Source organism: Carassius gibelio, chromosome B3, assembly GCF_023724105.1.
Source record: "Carassius gibelio isolate Cgi1373 ecotype wild population from Czech Republic chromosome B3, carGib1.2-hapl.c, whole genome shotgun sequence".
Lineage (NCBI taxonomy): Eukaryota > Metazoa > Chordata > Actinopteri > Cypriniformes > Cyprinidae > Carassius > Carassius gibelio.
Window position 1 is genome coordinate 37,579,554 of NC_068398.1, and position 23,722 is coordinate 37,603,275.

Here is a 23,722-nt window from a genome sequence, read left to right on the forward strand (position 1 = left end):
GTTGGGCGGAGCCTTTGACATAGAGCGCGAAAGTTGTTAAGCTCAATGAGATCTACAAGTGTACTGAGTTTCATATAAATATATGCAAGTGTGTGTGAGCTATGGTTCAAGATTTCTGACTGTGTTCCAGGGGGCGCTGTAGAGCCCCTGTGCCACGCCCGGGTCCCAGTCTCTGTGGCGTCCTAATGGCCGCAGATTCCAATGTGTGTGCCAATTTTCAAGAGTTTTTGAGCATGTTAAGGCCCCCAAAAACCCCCGGAAGGTTTAATAAAAAATAAAAAAAATAATAATAATAATAAGAAAAAGAATAATCCTTAGGGGAACAATAGGGCTCTTCGCCCCTTCGGGCTTGAGCCCTAATAATAATAATAATAATAATAATAATAATAATAAACGGAGCAATTCCAATAGGGTCCTCACACCATCGGTGCTCGGGCCCTAATAAATATAGCTGCAAGCAGCGATGTCGGGCTCAAGCCGTCAGTGCAACGCCACCCCATAAGCATTTACCGTAACCCTCTGACAATCAAGTTTAAAGGGATGCGGCAGTTAAAGGGTTAATCCGACCAATCTAGACTTTGAAATCACATACACAGAACAATATATCGTCGCTGTCCGATGAAAACCACGTATGTCCATTTTGCCGATTTTGAGATTTTTCGACGGATTGAATGTCCAGGTTCATTTCCGTATACAGCATGCTTCACATATCTAAATGGCCAATGAAAAGTTGTGAAATCATGTCATCTGATTTTCACGTATATCCATTTGGTGTCAAAGCTGTCAATCACCCCGCGTATCTCCCGCCCTGTGGAAGCATCTCGCTGGTCTCGTGAAGTTTCAAGCTCAGTCAGCACTGGATAGCCGATTAACACTGTGAGGTAAAGTATGAGCAAACGTTTGTTTTTGACAACTGTTCTCAAGTTTATTATATATTCACAACTATTATTTATCGGTAAATGGTCTAGACGAATTAATTGTCACCGAATATTTTTTTTATTTTTATTTTTGTGAACCTGGCTGACGAAAGTACGATATTGAAGCTCTCCACAGTTTAAGTTAGTTCTAATCTAGTTCTTCACAGATTAGTTTGCTTGCTAGTATGTAAATAAACTCGGTCTCATTGATAAGATTCAAACTTTTTTTTTCTTAGTCAAACTGATCAAATTATAGCCTGTAATGCTACTGTCATGATTGTCAGTGACTAGAACATGCCTCACTCATACTGCTATCACCGCTTGCCAGAGGCTGAAAATGTCCAGTACTAGAGTTATCTTGCTACGTTTTTATTGTGAAGATGTTAACGCACGGATTTCCGAAGTGAAGTGAAACAATGTTGACTGGGCATAGCGCTATATTTTTTCTGATCTGTTTTTCTCCCTTCCTTCAGGATGTCTGTCTCTGTAAAGGAGCTGTGTGAATTGATGAACGTCAACTATGATAGGGCTGTTATTGAGGCGATTGCGAGGGTCAACAATGAGGAGGAAGGTTTGTAGGAAAATAGAATTGAGTCAGCCAAACAATTAAGTCTACATTGTATTCATTACTGAAATGTAGGGCTGCTCCGATAACGATCGGCCGATCGTTATGCGCATCTCGTCAGTAAAGCTGGTTCTCTAATCAGCGGTAAATTCCCTCAGGTGCGTGATTTCACATAGAGCAGCTGTTAACTGAGAAGATGCGAAAATAAACGCTCGAAATGAAGTGGATTTGCGCATCTTCTCAGTTAACAGCTGCTCTATGTGAAATCACGCACCTGAGGGAATTTACCGCTGATTAGAGAACCAGCTTTACTGACGAGATGCGCATAACGATCGGCTGATCGTGATCGGAGGAGCCCTACTGAAATGTTAACTAGTTTTTCTCTCTGTCATTCTTAGATTCACTTGAAAGTGACAGTTCTCAGACAGCTGCCAATGAGGGTAGGTAATTTAGGCCTAAATGATTTTCTTCCAGTAGCAGCTACCTATACAGCAACTTAAAGCCTATTGGTGTGTTGCACATTAAGATGAAAGCCTGTCACACATCTTATTTTGGTTCCCTTGATCCAAAAAACTGCTGTTGCATTTCCAAGTACTAACCCATCAAATTGTATGTGGCTAAATTAAAACATTTTAAAGGGATAGTTCACCCAAAAATGATATTTAAGCCATGATTTACTCACCCGCCGTTCGAAGATGCATTATGTCAATCTTTTTTTTTCAGACAAACACACTTTCAGTTATTTTAGAAAATGTCTTCAGTCTTTCAGTGGTTATAATGTCAAGTTATGGGGTCCACATCGTTGAAGTCCCAACATGTGCATGCATCCTTCACAAAAGTAATCCATCTGGCTCCAGGGGGATAAACAAAGGCCTTCTGAGGGTAATCTTTGCGGTTTTGTCGTAAAAATATACATATTTAAAACTTTATAAACGAAAATAACTGGGCTACGTCCTACGTTATACGCCACCATCCATCTCCATGAATGCGCGCAGACCACTGCCGGAAGCCAGTTATTTTCGTTTATAAAGTTTTAAATATGTATATTTTTATGACAAAACCGCACAGATTACCCTCAGAAGGCCTTCGTTTATCCCCCTGGAGCAGGATGGATTATTTTTGTGAAGGATGCAGGCACATTTTCGGACTTGAAGCATCCGGACCCCATTGCTTCACATTATAACCACTGAAAGATCTAAGACATTTTCTAAAATAACTGAAAATGTGTTCGTCTGAAAAAAGCTGCATCTCGAACGGTTTGAGGGTGAGTAAATCATGGCTTAAATATCATTTTTGGGCGAACTATCCCTTTAATCACAAAGAATTCAAAATGTATAGTTACTGTGCTGGTCAAAGCTACTGATGCAAGCTCAGTTCTGAATTATTCAAACATTGTAGGCTATTCAGTGTGCTAAATGCATTTTATCTTTATTGTTGTTAGATTCTCTGGAAAGTGATAAAGAAAATCATTCCGAAATAGCTGCCAGTGAGGGTAAGTATTATTCTTCTTCTTTTTTCTTCTTATCAGATTTGACTATACTACAGCCTCCACCTCACATTAGTTTTGAGTAGGACTTAAAGACTAAACCCCATTACTAATTACAAATCTAGCATATTTAATCGATTACCAGTCAAAATAAATGCAATCTTATATCTGAATGATGTGAACAGTGCATTCGTTGTACTAAATGTGCTCCTCTTTATTATTCTAAGACCCACTTGAACACGATCCAGAAAATGAGCCGGATTACACACTTGTCAATGAAGGTGAGTAACTTATTGTCATTATTTTAACATTTCTGTCAGCTACTAGTGGGCTCAGCCGCATGCGCGCGCACACACACACACACACACACACACAAACAGCAATGCCAAACTTAAATGCATGCCTACACACTGACACAGACACACACACACATCTCCACATGCTAGGAAACCATGTAAGAGAAATGTGCATTTGTAGAACATCATTTTTATTTTATTTTTCTTTTAATCATATGAAGGTGCCATTGATAATCGGGGAAGGTCAAAGAAGAGGACCAACCCAGACACTTGGAAGGGTAACATCCAGAAAAGGAAAAGAATGAGGGGCCAATTTTATCTTGGACGGAAAAAAAATGAATTTGTCATCAAAGAAGAAAGAAAAATGGGCGGCCGGTGCCAATCTGTGTCCTGCAAGAAATCAAGCAAACTACACTGCTCCGAAATTGATGAAGGGAAGAGGGAGGAAATTTTCAAATATTTTTGGGGGAAATTGGAATGGAAAGAGAGGAGAATGTATGTGAAAACATCGGTGGAGGTGAGTGATGTCAAGCGGCGCCGAACAGAAGCGGTTCAATCTCGGAGGTCAGCATCTCTCTCTTGTTGTTTATGTGTAGATGGTAAAAGGCTCAGAGTTTGTCAAAGGATGTTCCTGTCTACACTTGGCATCAAGCAGTGGACTTTTTTAAAATGGGTTGGGCGAAGAGGGGAAAGTCCTGAGAAGATGACGAGAGTGACTGTAAGGACAGAGGAGCAGGACTTCCTAAAGACCTTCCTTCTGGATTTGCCAAAAGTTCCATCGCACTACTGCAGGTCCTCCTCATCAAAGATGTACCTGGAGCCTTTCTTCAAGTCCATCAGTCATCTCCACACACAGTATAAGCAATCATGTGCAGACCACAGTATCCAGCCTCTGTCACGGCAAGTATTCACTAACACCTTCAACGATTTAAATCTTTCTCTGTTCCATCCGAAGAAAGATCAGTGTGACACTTGCTGTGCCTTCAAAGCCGGGAACATCGAGGCTGCCGTGTGGGAGGAACACTGTGTTAAAAAGGACGATGCACGAGCAGAAAAGGTAAAGGACAAACAACTTGCAAACAACACCACCTTGGTTGCATGCATGGATCTGCAGGGCCTTCTCCTGTGCCCAAAGCTTCAAGCGTCTGCCCTGTACTACAAAATGAAGCTTGGTGTCCATAATTTTACCATCTACAATATGGCATCACATGAAGCAAAAAATTACCTTTGGCATGAGGGTGAAGCTGGGGTCTCTGCCAACGAATTCGCCTCCTGCATTGTGGATTACCTTGAAGCACACCCCACTTACAATGAATTCATCCTTTGGAGTGATGGGTGTGGCTATCAAAACAGAAATCTGGTCCTGAGCAATGCCCTCTTAAAGTTTGCTACTGAGAAAAAGAAACGTGTGACACAGAAGTACCTTGAAAGAGGTCACACACAAATGGAATGTGACTCTGTGCACAGTGTGATTGAGAGGAAGTTGAGAAACCGTGACATACATGTTCCAGCTGAGTATGCTGCAGTTATCCGAGGAGCTCGTTCCAGTCCAAAACCATACGAGGTGAAGTATGTTGGTTACAGCTTTTTCCAAGACTTCAGCAAAGTCAACATCTGTAAGTCAATCCGACCTGGTAGCAAAGTTGGAGATCCTACGGTGCATGACCTTCGAGCAGTCAGGTGTTTTTTTTTTTGTTTTTTTTGTTACACACTTTTTCACAAATACATGAAACATTAGCCATATCATATTAAAATATTTGGTTTCATAAATCGAAACATGCTTTTGGTTCCCTCTTATCTCTGTGACCTATGTCCCCCGACACCCCTCCCCCTTCTTTTCTTTAATCTATCTATTAGATACAATGTGGATGGCAGTATGGAGTTTAAATTACTACACTCTGACAACTGGCAACCCTTCACATCCCCATCCCTGAGGAAGACGTGTGTCATCGTGGCCCCACTCTATACATCCGCCCCAAAAATTAAAGCCCTGAAGTTCAAGCACCTTCAAGAACTGAAACATGTTTTACCCAAGGACTTTCATCCATTTTACAATGCACTTGACCATGAGTGATGCAATTTTACTACGTGGATGAATGGGCTGTCCTGACTTACTGGTTAATTTATTAATTAAATGTTCTATTTATTGTGTATTGTCATGTAATTGTTTATTTGCATGTTTTAAAATGACTTTGTCTTATCTGTTGAAATTTTTGGAATTCCTATCAGCCAATTCTGATCAGAAAGACATGATTCAAATCTTGCATTAAAGGGATAGTTCACCATAAAATGACAATTCTGTCGTCATTTACTCACCCTCAAGTTGTTTCAAACCTGTATGAATTTCTTTTTTCAGAAAAGAAAAGAAATTTTGAAAAATGTCTGTAACCAAACAGTTGACGGACCCCATTGACTTCCATAGATTTTTTTTTTTCCTACTATGGAAGTTAGTGGGGTCCATCAACTGTTTGGTTACAGACATTTTTCAAAAGTTATTTTGTGTTCAGCAGAAAAAAGAAATTCATACAGGTTTGAAACAACTTGAGGGTGAGTAAATTATGAGAGAATTTTCATTTTTGGGTGAACTATCCCTTTAAGGCCTGTTGCTATTATATAATTCCACCTGTAATGTCAGTATTGAGTCTGATTAGTTTTTATTGCTTGAATCACCTGAAGAATAAACATGAAAGGGTAACTGGAGTTTACTGGAACTGCATCTTCATTTTCACTTTTCTTTTCTGCAATACATTGCCAAATAAACATAGCCTGGCGAAACAATGACATTCCTTCATCGAGGTACACGTTTCCCCCCTGACGCCAGACGTACGTACGTCTAGGAGTGACAAAATTGCGGTAGGACTGTGCAAACAAAGTATCTGTCTAGCATTACCATGTCAGTGTATTGATTCATTGTCCCTTCATAGTTTGCAAGAGACATTTAATAAATTTATAATTAATATTAAATAAACTAAGCGTATAGGCTATTTAATAAACTGAGCGTATTCCTATGTCAATATGAAACGCGACTTGGCCATTCTAATTAATGATCGGAAGAACGCGTATCGACCACCCTTACTGTAAAATATGCACGTATGTCCATTTAAACTCAATTTTGGCCAAATGTGGATTCTATCATTACACTGGCAAGAATATGGTTACATGTAAAGATGAAGTACCAAGTATGACAACGCTACATTCAACTGCTTTTGATATACGGTGTTTTTTTCACTTTCTGAAAAGTAACCGTTTTGGACATACGTGAGTTTCATCGGGCAGCGACGATATATAACTTTAGTAACACTTTATTTTTATATTTATTTATAGATGTATTACTGCTTAATAATGACTATTATTAAGGGAAAAGGCTTTATAATCATGAACTATTTACTAATGCTTAGCTAATGAGTGCAGTTATTATAAAGTGTTACCAATGCATTTACACAAATGCTATTGAGCTTCAAATTTGCATTTGAGCCCATGTGAAAAAGTAGCATAATTTACATATGACTTACAGTTTGTTGTAATAAATATCAAACATTCAATTTAATTGTGCATTATAGCTGTCACCTAGATGAACAATTACAGTTGTTTTTATGACTGTAAGTCATTCTCTTCAAATGCTACTGATGTTAGAAAAGTGTATAACAATATCACATGTAACTTTAGAGACCGGCCCTAAATTTGAGACTCTCGAATGTCCAATGTCAAGACAACTTTATGCCTGTTTTTTTTTTTCTTTAGTTTTCTTTTCTCTGTGCCGGATTGCTGATGTCCTATACCCAGGCATAGATGTCCATCCATCAATTACGAACATTCAGCCGCAAACATGAGGTGTGAGCGGTCGCGAGCACAGATGGGAGAATGGCACATGTTTTTTTTTTTTTTTTGAGCAACTGGGATGGTGCCCCCTCTCGGAGTTGGTGCCCTACGAAGACTGCATACTCTGCATATAGGGAGCGACAGTACTATCTGGAAGATATATTCCTCAAACCATCGTACAAGAGGAGGTGATGCTAATCCTTCAATAATCGCTCAAAAGCTATTCAAGTGTACAGTTACCTTTTATTGCATCTTGAAATAAATATTTCTGAATTCTGAATCAAACTGGGTTGTGTTTATTCATTTATTTTATAAGACAACCGAGACTTTAATCTATTTTGTAATATATGTGCTTTTAAACCAAGAACAATTTATTTATAGATGTATTACTGCTTAATAATGACTATTATTAAGGGAAAAGGCTTTATAATCATGAACTATTTACTAATGCTTAGCTAATGAGTGCAGTTATTATAAAGTGTTACCAATGCATTTACTAATGTTAACAAATTAGACATTATTTTACAGTGTTATCAAATCCTTAAATAATTTATTAGTGTTTTGTAATGATTTTAATGACCTATAAGCATTTGTGAAATAGATTTGCTTGCATTGCAGCTTTATCTGTCAGTTGAATAGTTTTACTGTTACATCCATGAGATTAATAAATGTCATGTCACGTCACAGGTTGTCATAGGTCAGTATCAAATGAGTTTGAAATTATTATTTGCAGCACAAATAAGGATTCTTAGGATGTTTTTAAATCCCTAAAACTGTCAGAAAAGGATAAGGCCTAAGAGATTTCTTAACCTGTAATGAAAGGAAAAAACACCACCATTAGCAACAACAAAAACAATAAACATTGAAAATACTGATTTTTTTTCCCCCTGATGATTAAAGAGATGATTAGGTATCTCTCTCTCTCTCTCTGTCTCTCTCTCTGCCAGATAGCACCTCCCCTTCCTACAATCCACACACACTGTCAGTCACCAAAAATGCAGTCAGTCACCAACCCCCTCACACTCCCCCTCCCTCTTCCCCTCCCTTCCCTCACACAGACAGAGTGGCCAGAGTGAGATCATGTCAGTTAAGAAGTCTGACAGTTTTTAAATCTTCTGTTGTCCATACAGTGTTGTAAAGTCGTGAAACTATGCATATTTCCTCAGAATAACTTTTTTTCTGTATGAAAAAATGCTTTGAAATGTTTGGAAGCTGCAATTTAAAAATACAAGCCAATTAATGATTCCCTTTTTAGTTCTGTGTTTGTTTATTTTTATTTTTTTATTTATTTTTTATTTTGGAAGATAACAGCCTTTAATCTCCTCAAAATAAATGTGCATATAAACTATGAACAATTTAATTATAGCTGTATTTATAAAATGCTTACTAAAATATTAATTTTGGGAGAAGGATATATAAAGCATGAACTGGCTATTTACTAATGCTTAGCTAGGAGTGCAGCTATTATGAAGTGTTACCAATGCATTTACTAATGTTAACAATTGAGACATTATTTTTAAAGTGTTACCAAATCCTTAAATAATTTAAAAGTGTTTTGTTATGATTTCATTAACCTTTAAGCATTTGTGAAATAGTTCTGCTTGCATCACAGCTTAGTCTTCATCTATGAGCTGAACAGTTTTACTGTTACATCGTTGAGATTATGTAAATTAAAATAAATGTCATGTCACAGGGTGTCAGAGGTCAGTATCAAATGAGTTTGAAATTATTATTTGCAGCTAAAATAAGTATTTTTAGACTTTTTTTTAATCCCTGAAACTGTCAGAAAAGGATAAGGCCTAAGATATTTCTTAAGCTGTAATGAAAACAGCACAATTAGCAACAACAACAAAAAAAATAACAATTTAAAATAATATTTTTTTCTGGTGATTAAAGAGATGTTTAAGTCCCTCTCTCTCTCCCGGTCTTGTCTGCCACTCACCTCACACCTCACACCTCTCCCCCACTTACACTCACTCACACACACACACACACACACACACACACACAGTCAGCACACATACATTACTCACACAGAGTGACAGAGTGAGATCAGATGTCTGACAGTTTTTTAATTTTCTGTTAATCATACAGTGCTGTAAAGTCATGAAACTATGCATATTTCCTCAGAATCACTGGTTTTCTAAATGAAAAATGTATTTTAAAGGTTTGGAAACTGCAATTTAAAAATACAAGACGATTAATGTTTCACTTTTTACTGTTATTTCAAAAAATCACCACGACAAAACCGTTCAAGCTATCCAAAATTCATTCGCAATTTAAGTTCCTCAATGTTTTTTCTTAATGTAGACAAGGTTTGGTGTGTATAGTGTACTTCCCCTGGGAGGAGTATGCATTAATTCACAAAAGAAAATTCCCAAAAATCCATATTCAAGTCAAAATAGCCAACTTCCTGTTGGTCGTAGCTTATGACTGCGAATTAGAAAGTTGTCCGTCTTGATAAGAACAATTTATGTACCAAGTTTGGTGTCTGTAGCTAAAACTAACCCCCCCACTTTTGACAAAAGGTGGCGCTATAGAGTGCCTCTTCCACGCACTTTTAAAAGCTTTTGCCATGGTCTAGCTATCTTTAATACTGATATCTGTTTCGAGTTTCATGTAAATCTGAGCTAGTTATCTGCCTAAAAATCACCAGAACAGAACATTCAAGTTTGACACGTTGCCATGGCAACACTATATTAGATATAAATATCCCCACGACAGATTTTCTTCGGCCGTGTTTTGTCATTATTCTGATGAAGTTTGAAGCAAATCAAGTAAAAATAAGATGCTGAATTCAAAGCGTTCTGAAAATGATTCACTTCCTGCTGCCAGTTGGTGGCGCTATAACTTTGACTCCTAATAGTCACATATATACGATCGGTATCATACAACGAACAAACCAATTAAGTTTGATCAAAATCAGGAAATGTATGTGGATGTTATTATACATTTCCTGTTTCTCATTTCTCGCCATAATTTCAACGCCTCGCCACGGGCAAACCGTTCGAGATATCAAAAATCTCTTCGCAATTTAGCATCCCCAATGTCTTGAGATCGTGTTCACCGAGTTTTGTGGTGAACGGGTGGAGTTCCTCAGAGGAGTATATCAAATTCCAGAGCATGTGTTTTTCATAAAACCCTAAATAGCCAACTTCCTGTTGGGCGGAGCTTATGACATGCAGTGTGAAAGTTGTTTGGTTTGATGAGTTATATATATGTACCAAGTTTCATATCTATGCGTGCAAGTATGCATGATATATGGCCCTCGGTACTACAGGGGGCGCTGTAGAGCCCCTGTGCCACGCCCGTGTATCAGACTCTGCCCGGCCCTAATGGCCGCAGGTTCCAAGGTGTGTGCCAATTTTCAAGAGTTTTTGAGCATGTTAAGGACCCCAAAAGCCCCCGAAACCTTAGAAAAAAATTAGAAGAATAAAGAAAAAAAAAAATATATATAGCTGCAAGCAGCGATGGCGGGCTCAAGCCGTCAGTACAACACCACCCCGGTGGCATCGGGAAAACTGTGCCCAGCGGGCATAAGCATTTACAGTAACCCTCTGGCAATCAAATTTTAAGGGATATGGCAGTTAAAGGGTTAATCCGGTTATGCCTGTTTTTGTTTTGTTTTTTACTTTATTTTTCTTTTCTCTGTGCCGGATTGCTGATGTCTTTTACCCGGGCATAGATGTCCATCCATCAATTACGAACATGCATCCACAAATGTCAGAGCGGTCGCGAGCGCGGATGGGAGAATGGCGCATGTTTTATTTTTTTTGAGCTACTGGGATGGTGCCCCCTCTGGGAGTTGGTGCCCTACGAAGACTGCGTATTCTGCATATAGGGAGCGGCGGTACTATCTGGAAAATATATTCCTCAAACCATCATACAAGAGGAGGTGATGCTAGTACCTCAAGAATCTCTCAAAACCTATCTGTTCATAAAGCCTATATATAAAGTCTTAATATAGTATTCCACAATATGTTGTGCTATTCTAATATTATTGTGTTTTTTTACTGACATTGTTATTTGTTGTTATTTTTTGTTTTAATATTGTTACTGTTGTTACTTGTTGTACGGTGACCTTGAGTGGTTTGAAAGGCGCCTTAAATAAAATGCATTATTATTATTATTATTTTTATTATTAGCTGTACACTTGATAAAAAAATTAAATATAAACTTATGCAATTGTATATATATATATATATATATATATATATATATATATATATATATATATATATATATATATATATATATATATATATATATTAGTGCTGTCAATCGATTAAAAAAAATTAACTAATTAATCGCACAATTTTTTAAAATTAATCGCGATTAATCGCGATTAATCGCAATTAAAAGACTGAAACTTTTTGGATATGTAAATGTAAAATGTAAATAATTAATGTAAACTCAAGACAAAGAAACTATTTAAATTCAAAATATGATTGTTTATTGGAATTTTTGTTTAACTTGTAACACAGATTTTCTCATGTAAACAACATACCTGCAATAAACCATCAATATCCTCCAAATTAACTGTTAGCTTGAAAGCCATATTTATTACAGAAATAAAAACACAGGCATGTAAGTACCATTTGAATTTCAAAACAATCAATGCCAATAAAAAACAAAAATGATTTCCATGTTGAATTCTAAGTGGACTGCAAAAAAATTCCAAAGTATAGTCATTGCCAGTGCTTTAAGTGGGCCGGTACGCACTGGTACTCAGTACCGCCACTTCCAAATATAGCTCTTGAGCGTACCGCCACCTCTCCGTGCGCCCAGAACGTGCTTGTAGCGTACCGCTACGCTCATTTGGACATCTGTTTTAATAGAGGTTTTAATCTTTTACCTGCACTGCCGATTTTCAGAGCGCCCTTCACAATGCAAGCTTCCTAATTCATCCCACCCAGTGCAGAAACTACATTACCCATTCACCCTTAAGTTATACAAGTGAATAGCGCATGTGTCGCTTTTCCCACTGTTAAGTGTCAACAACTCAACGTGGCCGGAGAAGGTGTGTGAAACTCGTTGTGAGTTATACTAAAGCAAAATCTTGAGTATTTATTGTCTGATAAACATTAAAAACTGTCTGCGGAGGTTGAGTCGTCCTGCAGCCCCCGCTGGCTGCTCATTGGCTGCAGCATCTTTTTTCTAAGTTCTAAAAAAATACCGTAGACGGCAAGGCACAAATTTAGATATTCATTTATCTAATTAATCTATAGCCTATGCACAAAGACAATATGATCTGTTTGTACCCTTTTTGTTTTAAAGCTTGATGAAGAGAGAGAGCGCAAGTTGCTGCAGCTGCGAGGAGGACAGTGACGCACGCGTACAGGAGTGATTGACAGTTCGCGGCACTGTGTACAAAAAATACTCCGCTACACAATTATTTCGTTATTTTCGTTTAAGCTTATTAACGTTAGCGTTACAGAAAGGTCTGATTTACGCACTGTTACAGTCATTGTTTTTTTGTTTTTTTTTAAAACAATGACATTTGAGTTCATGATTTTAATGTTGCTGTTTCTTGTGGCAGACTGAAGAGTAATCCGGCAGAGTTTTATACTGAAACTTTCCGTCTAAAAGTCCTTCCTTGGTCTTATCCATATTTCTTTGCACGTTGAACACACATAGGCCAGAACTGGAAATAAAAAAAAAACTGCAACCGCGTTAATTGCGTTATTTTTTTTTAACGCGTTAAATATTTCAAATTAATCGAATGCGTTAACGCGCTAATTTTGACAGCACTAATATATATATATATATATATATATATATATATATATATATATAGTGTACAGTGTTCTTTTATTGCATCTTGAAATAAATGTTTCTGAGTTCTGTGTTTGTATATTTTTTTTTTTTTTATTTTTTTTTATTTTTTTTTAGGAAGATTACAGCCTTTAATCTCCTCAAAATAAATGTGCATATAAACCATGAACAATTTAATTATAGCTGTATTTATAAAATGCTTACTAATGACTATTAATTTTGGGAGTAGGCTAGCAACAGTTGATGTTGAGGCCTAAGATATTTTTTAAGCTGTAATGATGAAAAAACAACAACAACACAAAATTGCTTTTTTTTCTGCTGGTGATTAAAGAGATGATTAAGTCTCCCTCCCTCTCTCTCTCTCTCTCTCTCTCTCTGACACCAAGCCCATCCCCTCTCCCACACATTCACACAAACTCAGCACACACACTTAACACACACACACTTAACACACAAACACACACACACACACATACACATTACCCAGAGGGACAGAGTGACATCAGATGTATGGTAATTTTTTAATTTTCTATCATCCATATAGTGTTGTATAGTCATGAAACTATGCATATTTCCTCAGCATGACTTGTCTTCTATGGGTACATTTTGTTGAATTGCTTAGAACTTGCACTTAAAAAAATAAAAGACATTTACTGGTTCCTTTTTTACTGTTATTTCAAAAAATCACCATGACAAAACCATTCAAGCTATCCAAAATTAATTTGCACCTGTTCTGTAAGATAAATTCCTTAAACAGTGGTAAAAGAGGATGTGGTGCTGATCCTTCAAGAGTCACTCCAAACTTATCTGTCCATAAAGCCTATAAAGAATTATTCTTAATACACAGTATTTCACAATACTTCAGCATATTATTCTAATTAAGTGAGGGTCATTTTATCAGTAAAATACATATTATTTTTCTTTGAAAGATTTCTATAAATGATTTAAATCATACTTGTTTCTACAATAATTATTTAAAAGTAATCATATATATAAGCTGGCTCTTGAAAATGATAAAGCTATGAAACTTGCTGTGCTTCTTTCAAATGATGACTTCTACGTATATAAAAAATTATGAAGAGTTGGAATGAAGAATGTTAAAGATATAGTAAAATAACTATTGTATTTTTTTATGTTACTTTAATAAATCGGTATGGCCACACCATTTAAGGTATCCTAAACCCATTCGCAATTTAACATCTTCAGTATATTGGCATCATGTTGAAAAAGTTTGGTGTGAACTACTTGTGTCTTCTTGGAGGAGTATGATTCATTTACAGGCTGATTTGATCATAAATCCACAATAAAATTTCTGAGTTCTGTATCAATCTGTGTTGTTGTTTGTTTATTTTCATTTTTTTATTTTTCATAGGAAGATAACTGACCCTTTACTCTCCTTTTTAATAAATGTGCTTATAAACCAAGATCAAGCTATTTATAGCTGTATTTATAAGCTGCTTATTAATGACTATTTAAGTTGGGACAAGACTTTATAAAGCATGAACTGACTATTTACTAATGAGTGCAGTTATTATAAAGTGTTACCAATGCATTTACTAATGTTAACAAATTAGACATTATTTTACAGCGTTATAAAATCCTTTAATGACTTATAAGCATTTGTTAAATTTCTGCTTGCATTACAGCTCAGTCTTGATCTGTGAACTGAACAGTTTTACTGTTACATCCATGAGATTACGTAAATTAAGATAAATGTCATGTCACAGGATGGAATAGGTCAGTATCAAATGAGATTGAAATTATTATTTGCAGCACAAATAAGTATTTTTAGAATTTTGTTTTTAATTCCTGAAACTGTCAGAAAAGGATAAGGCCTAAGAGATTTCTTAAGCTGTAATGAAAACAGCAATGTTAGCAAAAGCAACAAAAAATAACAATTTAAAAAACATTTTTTTTCTGGTGATTAAAGAGATGATTAAGTCTCTCTCTCTCTCTCTCTCTCTCTCTCTCTCTCTTTCTCTCTCTCATTGTGTCTGCCACTCAGCTCATGCCCATCCCCCACTCACAGACACACACACACACACACTCAGTCAGCACACATACATTCCTCAAACAGAGGGACAGAGTGAGTTGAGATGTCTGACAGTTTTTTTATTTTCTTTTAGTCATACAGTGTTGTAAAGTCATGAAACTATGCATATGTCCTCAGAATGATTTGATCTCTGTATGATTTTTTTTTTAAGTGTTTGGAAGCTGCAATTTAAAAATACAAGACAATTAATGATTCCCTTTTTACTGTCATTTCAAAAAATCACCACGACAAAACCGTTCAAGCTAACCAAAATCCGTTCGCAATTTAAGTTCCTCAATGTTTTTTCAACATGTAGACAAAGTTTGGTGAGTATAGTGAACATTTCCTGTGAGGAGTATGCATTAAATCAGAGCTCAATTTAAATATTCAAATCAAAATAGCCGACTTCCTGTTGGTCGTAGCTGATGACTGTGAATTAAAAAGTTGTCCGTCTTGAAAAGAACAATTTATGTACCAAGTTTGGTGTCTGTAGCTAAAACTAACCCCCCCACTTTTGACAAAAGGTGGCGCTATAGAGTGCCTCCTTCACGCCCCTTTTAAAAGCTTTTGCCATTGTCTAGCTATCACTAATACTGATATGTGTTTTGAGTTTCATGTAAATCTGAGCTTGTTGTCTGCCTCAAACTCACCATAACAGAACATTCAAGTTTGACACGTTGCCATGGCAACACTATATCAGATATCAATATCCCCACAACAGATTTACATCGGCCGTGTTTTGTCATTATTCTGATGAAGTTTTAAGTAAATAGAGTAAAAATAAGATGCTGAATTCAAAGCATTTGGAAAATGACACACTTCCTGCTGCCAGTTGGTGGCGCTATAATGTTGACTCTTAATAGTCACATATATACGATCAGTATCATACAACGAACAAACCAATGAAGTTTGATCAAATTCAGGAAATGTATGTGGATGTTATTAGACATTTCCTGTTTCTCATTTCTCGCCATAATTTCAACGCCTCGCCAAGGGCAAACCGTTCGAGATATCAAAAATCCCCTCGCAATTTTCCATCCCCAATGTCTTGAGATCATGCTGACCGAGTTTGGTGGCAATCAAGTAAAAGACCTATGACAAGTATATCAAATTCCAGAGCATGCTTTTTATAAACAGCCCTGAATAGCTGACTTCCTGTTGGGCGGAGCCTATGACATAGAGTGCGAAAGTTGTTCGGCTCAATGAGATCTATAAGTGTACAGAGTTTCATATAAATACATGAAAGTGTGTGTGAGCTATGGTTCAAGATTTCTGACTGTGTTCCAGGGGGCGCTGTAGAGCCCCTGTGCCACGCCCGGGTCCCAGTCTCTGTGGCGTCCTGATGGCCGCAGATTCCAATGTGTGTGCCAATTTTCAAGAGTTTTTGAGCATGTTAAGGCCTCCAAAAACCCCCGGAAGGTTTAATAAAAAATAAAAAAAATAATAAGAAGAAGAAGAATAATCCTTAGAAGAACAATAGGGCTCTTCGCCCCTTCGGGCTTGAGCCCTAAAAATAATCCTAAGGAAAACAATAGGGCTCTCGCCCTCCAGACTTGAGCCCTAAATATAGCTGCAAGCAGCGATGGCGGGCTCAAGCCACCAATGCCATCGCCACCCCGGTGGCATCAGGTAAACTGTGCCCAGCGGGCACATGCATTCACAATATCCCTCTGGCAGTGAGGTTTTAAAGGATATGGCAGTTAAAGGGTTAATCCGAATCATCTAGACTTTAAAATCACATTCACAGAACAATATATTAAGATTTTTTTAGTAACACTTTACAATAAGATTTCATTTATAAACATTATGTTAACATGACCAATATTTATATAGCATTCATTCATGTCAGTTAATATTCCAAACTTAAACATTAAAACATTGTTTTATTGTGATTTTTTCCAAGCACATTTTACCAATACCAAACCATATCAATCTTAATAACTACCATTATTTTTTATTTAATCATTTATGAGTGCTATACAATAGTCCAGGAAAGCTGGAAGAGAAAAACTCCTTATATTCATGTGTGCAGAATTATTGGGCATGTTTTCTTTTACAGATGAAATGCGCTAAAAAAGAGTTTAATATCAAACTGAAAAGTCGAAAATTATGAAATCCCCATGAGAAATATCAAACACAAATGCAATACAGAAATGGATAAGTTAAGACTTGACCATTGTACAAAAAATGCTGACTGGGTCATGAGGTCAGAAAAGGAGAAGAAGAAAAAACGGGTCGAGAAGAACTGCAATAGCAAAATAATTAGGAATTAATGTGAAGATACATTTTTAGTCAATTCTGCAAGATTAAAAAATGAGCTCCTAAATCTTAAACCCAGATTTTGGAAGATATATTCCTCAAACCATCGGACAAGAGGAGGTGGTGCTGGTCCTTAACGAGTCACTCTAATCTGTTCATTAAGCCTATATATAAAGTCTTAATATATAGTATTTCACAATACTTCATGGTATTCTAATTCAATCATTTTTTTGGAATCTTAAGTCTCTCAGAACCTGACACATTGTAATTCTGAGACTCCAGGAAAGTGGCAGTTCTGTAAATTGTTGGCGCTGCAGACTAAATGCTCCCTGATAGTTTCACACCTAATTCTTCACTTTAATTCTTAATTCTTTTCCAGTTAAGGTGTTATGTAAATTAATTAAATTAACTGGTTTAGGATTACAAATCAACTTGTACTAGTTTTTTTTGTCCCTAAAACTGACAGAAAATGATGAGGCCTAAGATATTTCTTAAAGCTGCAGTAGGTAACTTTTATAAAAAAAATATTTTTTTACATATTTGTTAACCTGTCATTATGTTCTGACAGTAGTATATGAGATGGATAATTTGTGAAAAAAATCAAGCTCCTCTGGCTCCTCCCAGTGGTCCTATTGCCATTTGCAGAAATGCACCGCTCCCGTTAAGAAACAACCAATCAGAGCTGCGGTCCGTAACTTTTTTTGTGTTCGAGATTTACTAAATGTACATAATAAGTGAGTACACCATGAATCCATTTTCCAAACCGTGTTTTCAGCCTGTCCTGAATCACTAGAGTACACCTATAATAAGTGTTTATATTCTGACTATTTTAGATTGCTTCAGTGAAGTAACCCAGTACCTTTGTGATTCTTCATAGACATAAACAGAGAGAAGTAGTTCCGGCTACAATGTTCTTCCGCAAGACGCAAGCAGTTCTGTTTATTAACCGCTAGAGTGTCAAAAGTTACCTACTACAGCTTTAAGCTGTAATGATGAAAAAAAACAAAAAAAAAACAACAACAACACAAAATTACTGATTTTTTTTCTGCTGGTGATTAAAGAGATGTTAACTCTGAGATGTTTCTCCCTGTCTCTCTCTCTCTCTCTCTCTCTCTCTCTCTTAATAATTTATTAGTGTTTTGTAATAATTTTATTGACCTATAATTCTGGTGATTAAAGAGATGATTAAGTCTCCCTCCCTCTCTCTTTCTCTCTCTCTCTCTCTGACACCTAGCCTATCCCCCTCCTCCACACATTCACACAAACTCAGCACACACACCTAACACACCTAACACACACACACATTACCCACAGTGACAGAGGGACAGAGTGACATCAGATGTATGATAGTTTTTTAATTTTCTATCATCCATATAGTGTTGTATAGTCATGAAACTGCATATTTCCTTCTTCTATGTGCACCTTTTTTGAAGTGTTTAGAAGCTGCACTTTAAAAGAATAAAAGACATTTACTGGTTACTTTTTTACTGTTATTTCAAAAAATCATCATGACAAAACCATTCAAGCTATCCAAAATTAATTCGCACCTGTTCTGTAAGATAAATTCTTTAAACAGTGGTAAAAGAGGATGTGGTGCTTCAACCTTCAAGAGTCACTCAAAACTTATCTGTCCATAAAGCCTATAAAGAATTATTCTTAATATACAGTATTTCACAATACTTCAGCTTGTTATTCTAATTAAGTGAGGGTCATTTTATCAGTAAAATAAATCAAATACATATTATTTTTCTTTGAAATATTTCTATAAATGATATAAATCATTCTCGTTTCTACAATAATTATTTAAAAGTAATCCTATATCTCCATCTGGTGGCCATTATTGGTACTAAGAATTGCAAGCTTGATTTATAAGTTATGATAGTTTTAATTTTATGCTGGCTCCTGAACATAATAAAGCTATGAAACTTACTGTGCTTCCTTCAAATGATGACTTCTACGTATATAAAAAATTATGAAGAGTTGGAATGAAAAATTTTAAAGATATAGTAAAATAACTATTGTATTTTTTTATGTTACTTTAATAAATCGCAATGGCCACACCATTTAAGGTATCCTAAACCCATTCACAATTTAACATCTTCAGTATATTGGCATCATGCTGAAAAAGTTTGGTGTGAACTACTTGTGTCTTCTTGGAGTATGAATTCATTTACAGGGTGATTTTATCATAAATCCACAATAACATTTCTGAGTTCTGTATCAATCAGTGTTGTTGTCTGTTATTTTTATTTTTTTATTTTTCATAGGAAGATAACTGACCCTTTACTCTCCTTTTTAATAAATGTGCTTATAAACCAAGAACAAGCTATTTATAGCTGTATTTATAAGCTCCTTACTAATTACTATTAATGTTGGGACAAGGCTTTATAAAGCATGAACTGACTATTTACTAATGAGTGCAGTTATTATAAAGTGTTATCAATGCATTTGCTAATGTTTACAAATTAGACATTATTTTACAGTGTTATCAAATCCCTTAAATGATTTGTAAGTGTTTTGAAATGATTTTATTGACCTACAAGCATTTGTGAAAGTTCTGCTTGCATTAAAGCTTAGTCTTGATCTGTGAGCTGAACAGATTTACTGTTACATCCATGAGATTATGTAAATTCAAATAAATATCATGTCACAGGATGTCAGAGGTCAGTATCAAATTAGTTTGAAATGATTATTTTCAGCACAAATAAGGTTTTTTAGGATTTTTAAAAATCCCTAAAACTGTCAGAAAAGGATAAGGCCTAAGATTTCTATGTGAGTGGCTAAATGTATTTGTTCTTATAACTATAATGCATAAACTATGAAATTATACAAAATGTATAAAAAAGTACAACAGTTATTCTTTTCCAATGTTTTTTTTTCTTTTTTTTTTTTTGAATTTACATTTAAAAAAATTATCCTACTGCAATCATTCTAAACAGCTTGAATAAAACCTGTTAATATTTATTATAGACCACTGTAACTGTGTATGATCTAACAAACAAGTTTATTATGAAAATAAAAGTGTGTACACCAGATAAATTGGGCGATAAAGAAATTGCTAACAATAGTATAATAGAGCATGTTTTAGGTTTTTAGGCATTTAGATGCAGAAATGGACAAATCAAATGTAAAATAAAATGTAATTGATTTAATTAAATATAGATTAAGTCTTGTTAGAGCAAAATAATAAATTAAAACGTACACACATTAAAAAAGCAGCCAAGATGAATGAGTTTCATTTTTTACATAGATTAAAATTGAAGACAAAAGCAGCTGGTATATGCGGTCACCTAATATTAAAATCCAGTAGATCCACTTCAGATTTATTTCTCAACAGTTTATGTTCACGTGGCTGTTTTCGTTTATATTCGCCAAGCAATTATGTATTTTGAAATAATCTTGTCTGTGATGTGTTCGTTCGTACGACGAAAGGCAGAATCCTGCAGCTCGAGAGATATATGTTATTCTGCCAGTCGCGTTTTCAAATAGTCTTGCGCACATAAACGGGTCACAAACACCTGTATTTAGCTCGTGTTGTGTTATAATGGGTGTATTGTGTGCATTTATGGCAATAATTAATTTTAAAAAGCTCTTAAAAAAGAATAAATTAGTTTGTTTTGAACTTGTGACACTGCGCGCTGATCGGAGCGGTGATTTCAGATAGGCAGCCGCAAATATTTCATTTTCACACAAACAGTTCAAAAACATCTTAATTTAGCTCTTGGTGTGTTCTAATTGGTGAATTGTCTGATATCGCTGCAATACTTTATTTTTAATAGCTATAAAACAAGAATAAACTCGTTTTTTCTGAGCTCATCATTCCACACACGCTCCTGCTCAGAGCGGTGATTCATCTCTCATGTTTCTCACGTATCACTGACCACACATCAATTATTAATGAGCCCTGACCCGGTAATAATCATATATGTTGGTTTAGCTTGTCAGTGTGAATTAAATCCAAGTATTTATTTGTATTTTAACCGATTTAAAAGTGAAACCAAAAGAGAGTCTCCTCCCTTTTTTAGTCCGGCAATTGCACCTAGGGGCGCATTTTCTCTCAGACAATGGAAGTCTAAGCACACACACTCAAACAGAGGGACAGAGTGAGATCAGATGTCTGACAGTTTTTTAATTTTCTGTTATCCATACAGTGTTGTAAAGTCATGAAACTATGCATATTTACTCAGAATGACTTTTTTTTCTGTATGAAAAAAGGTTTTGAAGTGTTTGGAATTTAAAAATGCAGGAAAATTAATAATTCCATTTTTACTCTCATTTAAAAAACTCACCACGACAAAACCATCCAAGCTATCCAAAACCCATTCACAATTTAAGTTCCTCAATGTTTTTTCAACATGTAGACAAAGTGTGGTGTGTATAGTGTTACTCTCCTCTGAGCAGTATGCATTAATTCACAGCTAAATGTAAAATAAATCCACATTCAAATCAAAATAGCCGACTTCCTGTTGGTCGTAGCTGATGACTGTGAATTAGAAAGTTGTCCGTCTTGATAAGAACAAGTTTTGTACTGAGTTTGGTGTCTGTAGCTAAAACTAACCCCCCCACTTTTGACAAAAGGTGGTGCTATAGAGTGCCTCTTCCACGCCCTCTTATGAACTTTTGCCAGTGTCTAGCTGTCACTAATACTGATATGTTTTCTGAGTTTGATGACATTCTAAGCATGTTATATGCCTCAAAATCACCTGAGAAGTATTCCAGTTTGACATGTTGCCATGGCAACAATATTTTTAGATATCAATATTCCCCCAGCTGATTTATATCGACTGTGTTTTAACATTATTCTGATGAAGTTTGAAGCAAATCGAGTAAATATAAGATGCTGAATTCAAAGCATTTTGAAAATGACACACTTCCTGCTGCCAGTTGGTGGCGCTATAATTTTGACTCCTTACAGTCACATATATGCGATCGACATCATACAACGAATAATCTGATGAAGTTTTATTAAAATCAGGAAATGTATGTGGATGGTATTAGACACTTCCTGTTTCTCATTTCTCGCCATAATTTCAACACCTCGCCACGAGCAAACCATTCGAGATATCAAAAATCCCCTGGCAATTTTTCATCCCCAATGTCTTGAGATCATATTGACCGAGTTTGGTGGCAATCTGCAAAAAAACCTATGACAAGTATTTCAAATTCCAGAGCATGCGCTTTTTACATAACTCTAAATAGCTGACTTCCTGTTGGGCGGAGCCTATGACATGCAATACGAAAGTTGTTCGGCACTATGAGATCTATATGTGTACTAAGTTTCATATCAATATGTGCAAGTATGTGTGAGCTATACATCATTTCTGACTATGTTCCAGGGGGCGCCATAGAGCCCCTGTGCCACGCCCGGGTCCCAGCCTCTGCATGCTCCTAAAGGCTACAGATTCCAAAGTGTGCGCAAATTTTCAAGAGTTTTTGAGTATGTTAAGGACTCCAAAAGCCCCCACAACTTTGAAGAAAAATATGACTACTAAACCCAAAATAGCCAACTTCCTGTTGGGCGGAGCCTTTGACATGCAGTACGAAAGTTGTTTGGTTTGATGAGATCTACATGTGTACCGAGTTTCGTGTGTCTACGTGCAAGTATGTATGATATATGGCCCTCCATATTCCAGGGGGCGCTGTAGAGCCCCTGTGCCACGCCCGTGTATCAGTCTCTGCCCGGCCCTAATGGCCGCAGGTTCCAAGGTGTGTGCCAATTTTCAAGAGTTTTCGAGCATGTTAAGGACCCCAAAAGCCCCCGTAACGTTAGAAAAAAAAAAAATAATAAAAAAAAATAATCCTAAGGAAAACAATAGGGCTCTCGCCCTCCAGGCTTGAGCCCTAAATATAGCTGCAAGCAGCGATGGCGGGCTCAAGCCGTCAGTGCAACGCCACCCCGGTGGCATCGGGAAAACTGTGCCCAGCGGGCATAAGCATTTACAGTAACCCTCTGGCAATCAAATTTTAAGGGATATGGCAGTTAATGGGTTAATCCGACCCATCTAGACTTTGAAATCACATACACAGAACAATATATATAACTTTAGTAACACTTTATTTTAATATATATATAAAATGTATAAGGTGTCCATCGTAGCTGACACCTAAATGAACACATTACAATTGGTTTATGACTGCAAGTCCCTCTCCTCAAATGCTACTGAGCTTCAAATTTGCTTTTGAGCCCATGTGAAAAAGTAGCATAATTTACATATTACTTACAGTTTGTTTTAATAAATATCAAAGATTCAATTTAATGGTGCATTATAGCTGTCACCTAGATGAACAATTACAGTTGTTTTTATGACTGTAAGTCATTCTCTTCAAATGCTACTGACGTTAGAAAAGTGTATAACAATATCACATGTAACTTTAGAGACGGTCCCTAAATTTGAGACTCTCGAATGTCCAATGTCAAGCCAACTTTATGCCTGTTTTTGTTTTGTTTTTTACTTTATTTTTCTTTTCTCTGTGCCGGATTGCTGATGTCTTTTACCCGGGCATAGATGTCCATCCATCAATTACGAACATTCTTCCGCAAATGTCCGAGCGGTCGCGAGCGCGGATGGGAGA

General features: G+C 36.3%; 2 protein-coding genes across 2 annotated transcripts in view; both read left to right on the forward strand.

Moving 5' to 3' along the window:
• Window positions 1–23,722, forward strand: part of LOC127953399 (zinc finger protein 271-like) — a 281,640-nt gene that overhangs the window by 77,991 nt on the left and 179,927 nt on the right. The gene's annotated exons all lie outside the window — the stretch shown is intronic.
• On the forward strand, window positions 614–5,338 carry LOC127953368 (uncharacterized). Its single transcript, XM_052552594.1, has 7 exons — window positions 614–881; window positions 1,391–1,488; window positions 1,881–1,922; window positions 2,924–2,974; window positions 3,196–3,249; window positions 3,486–4,944; window positions 5,122–5,338. Exons 2-7 carry the CDS (start codon window positions 1,392–1,394, stop codon window positions 5,336–5,338), a joined length of 1,920 nt encoding a protein of 639 aa, XP_052408554.1. The 5' UTR covers window positions 614–881; window position 1,391.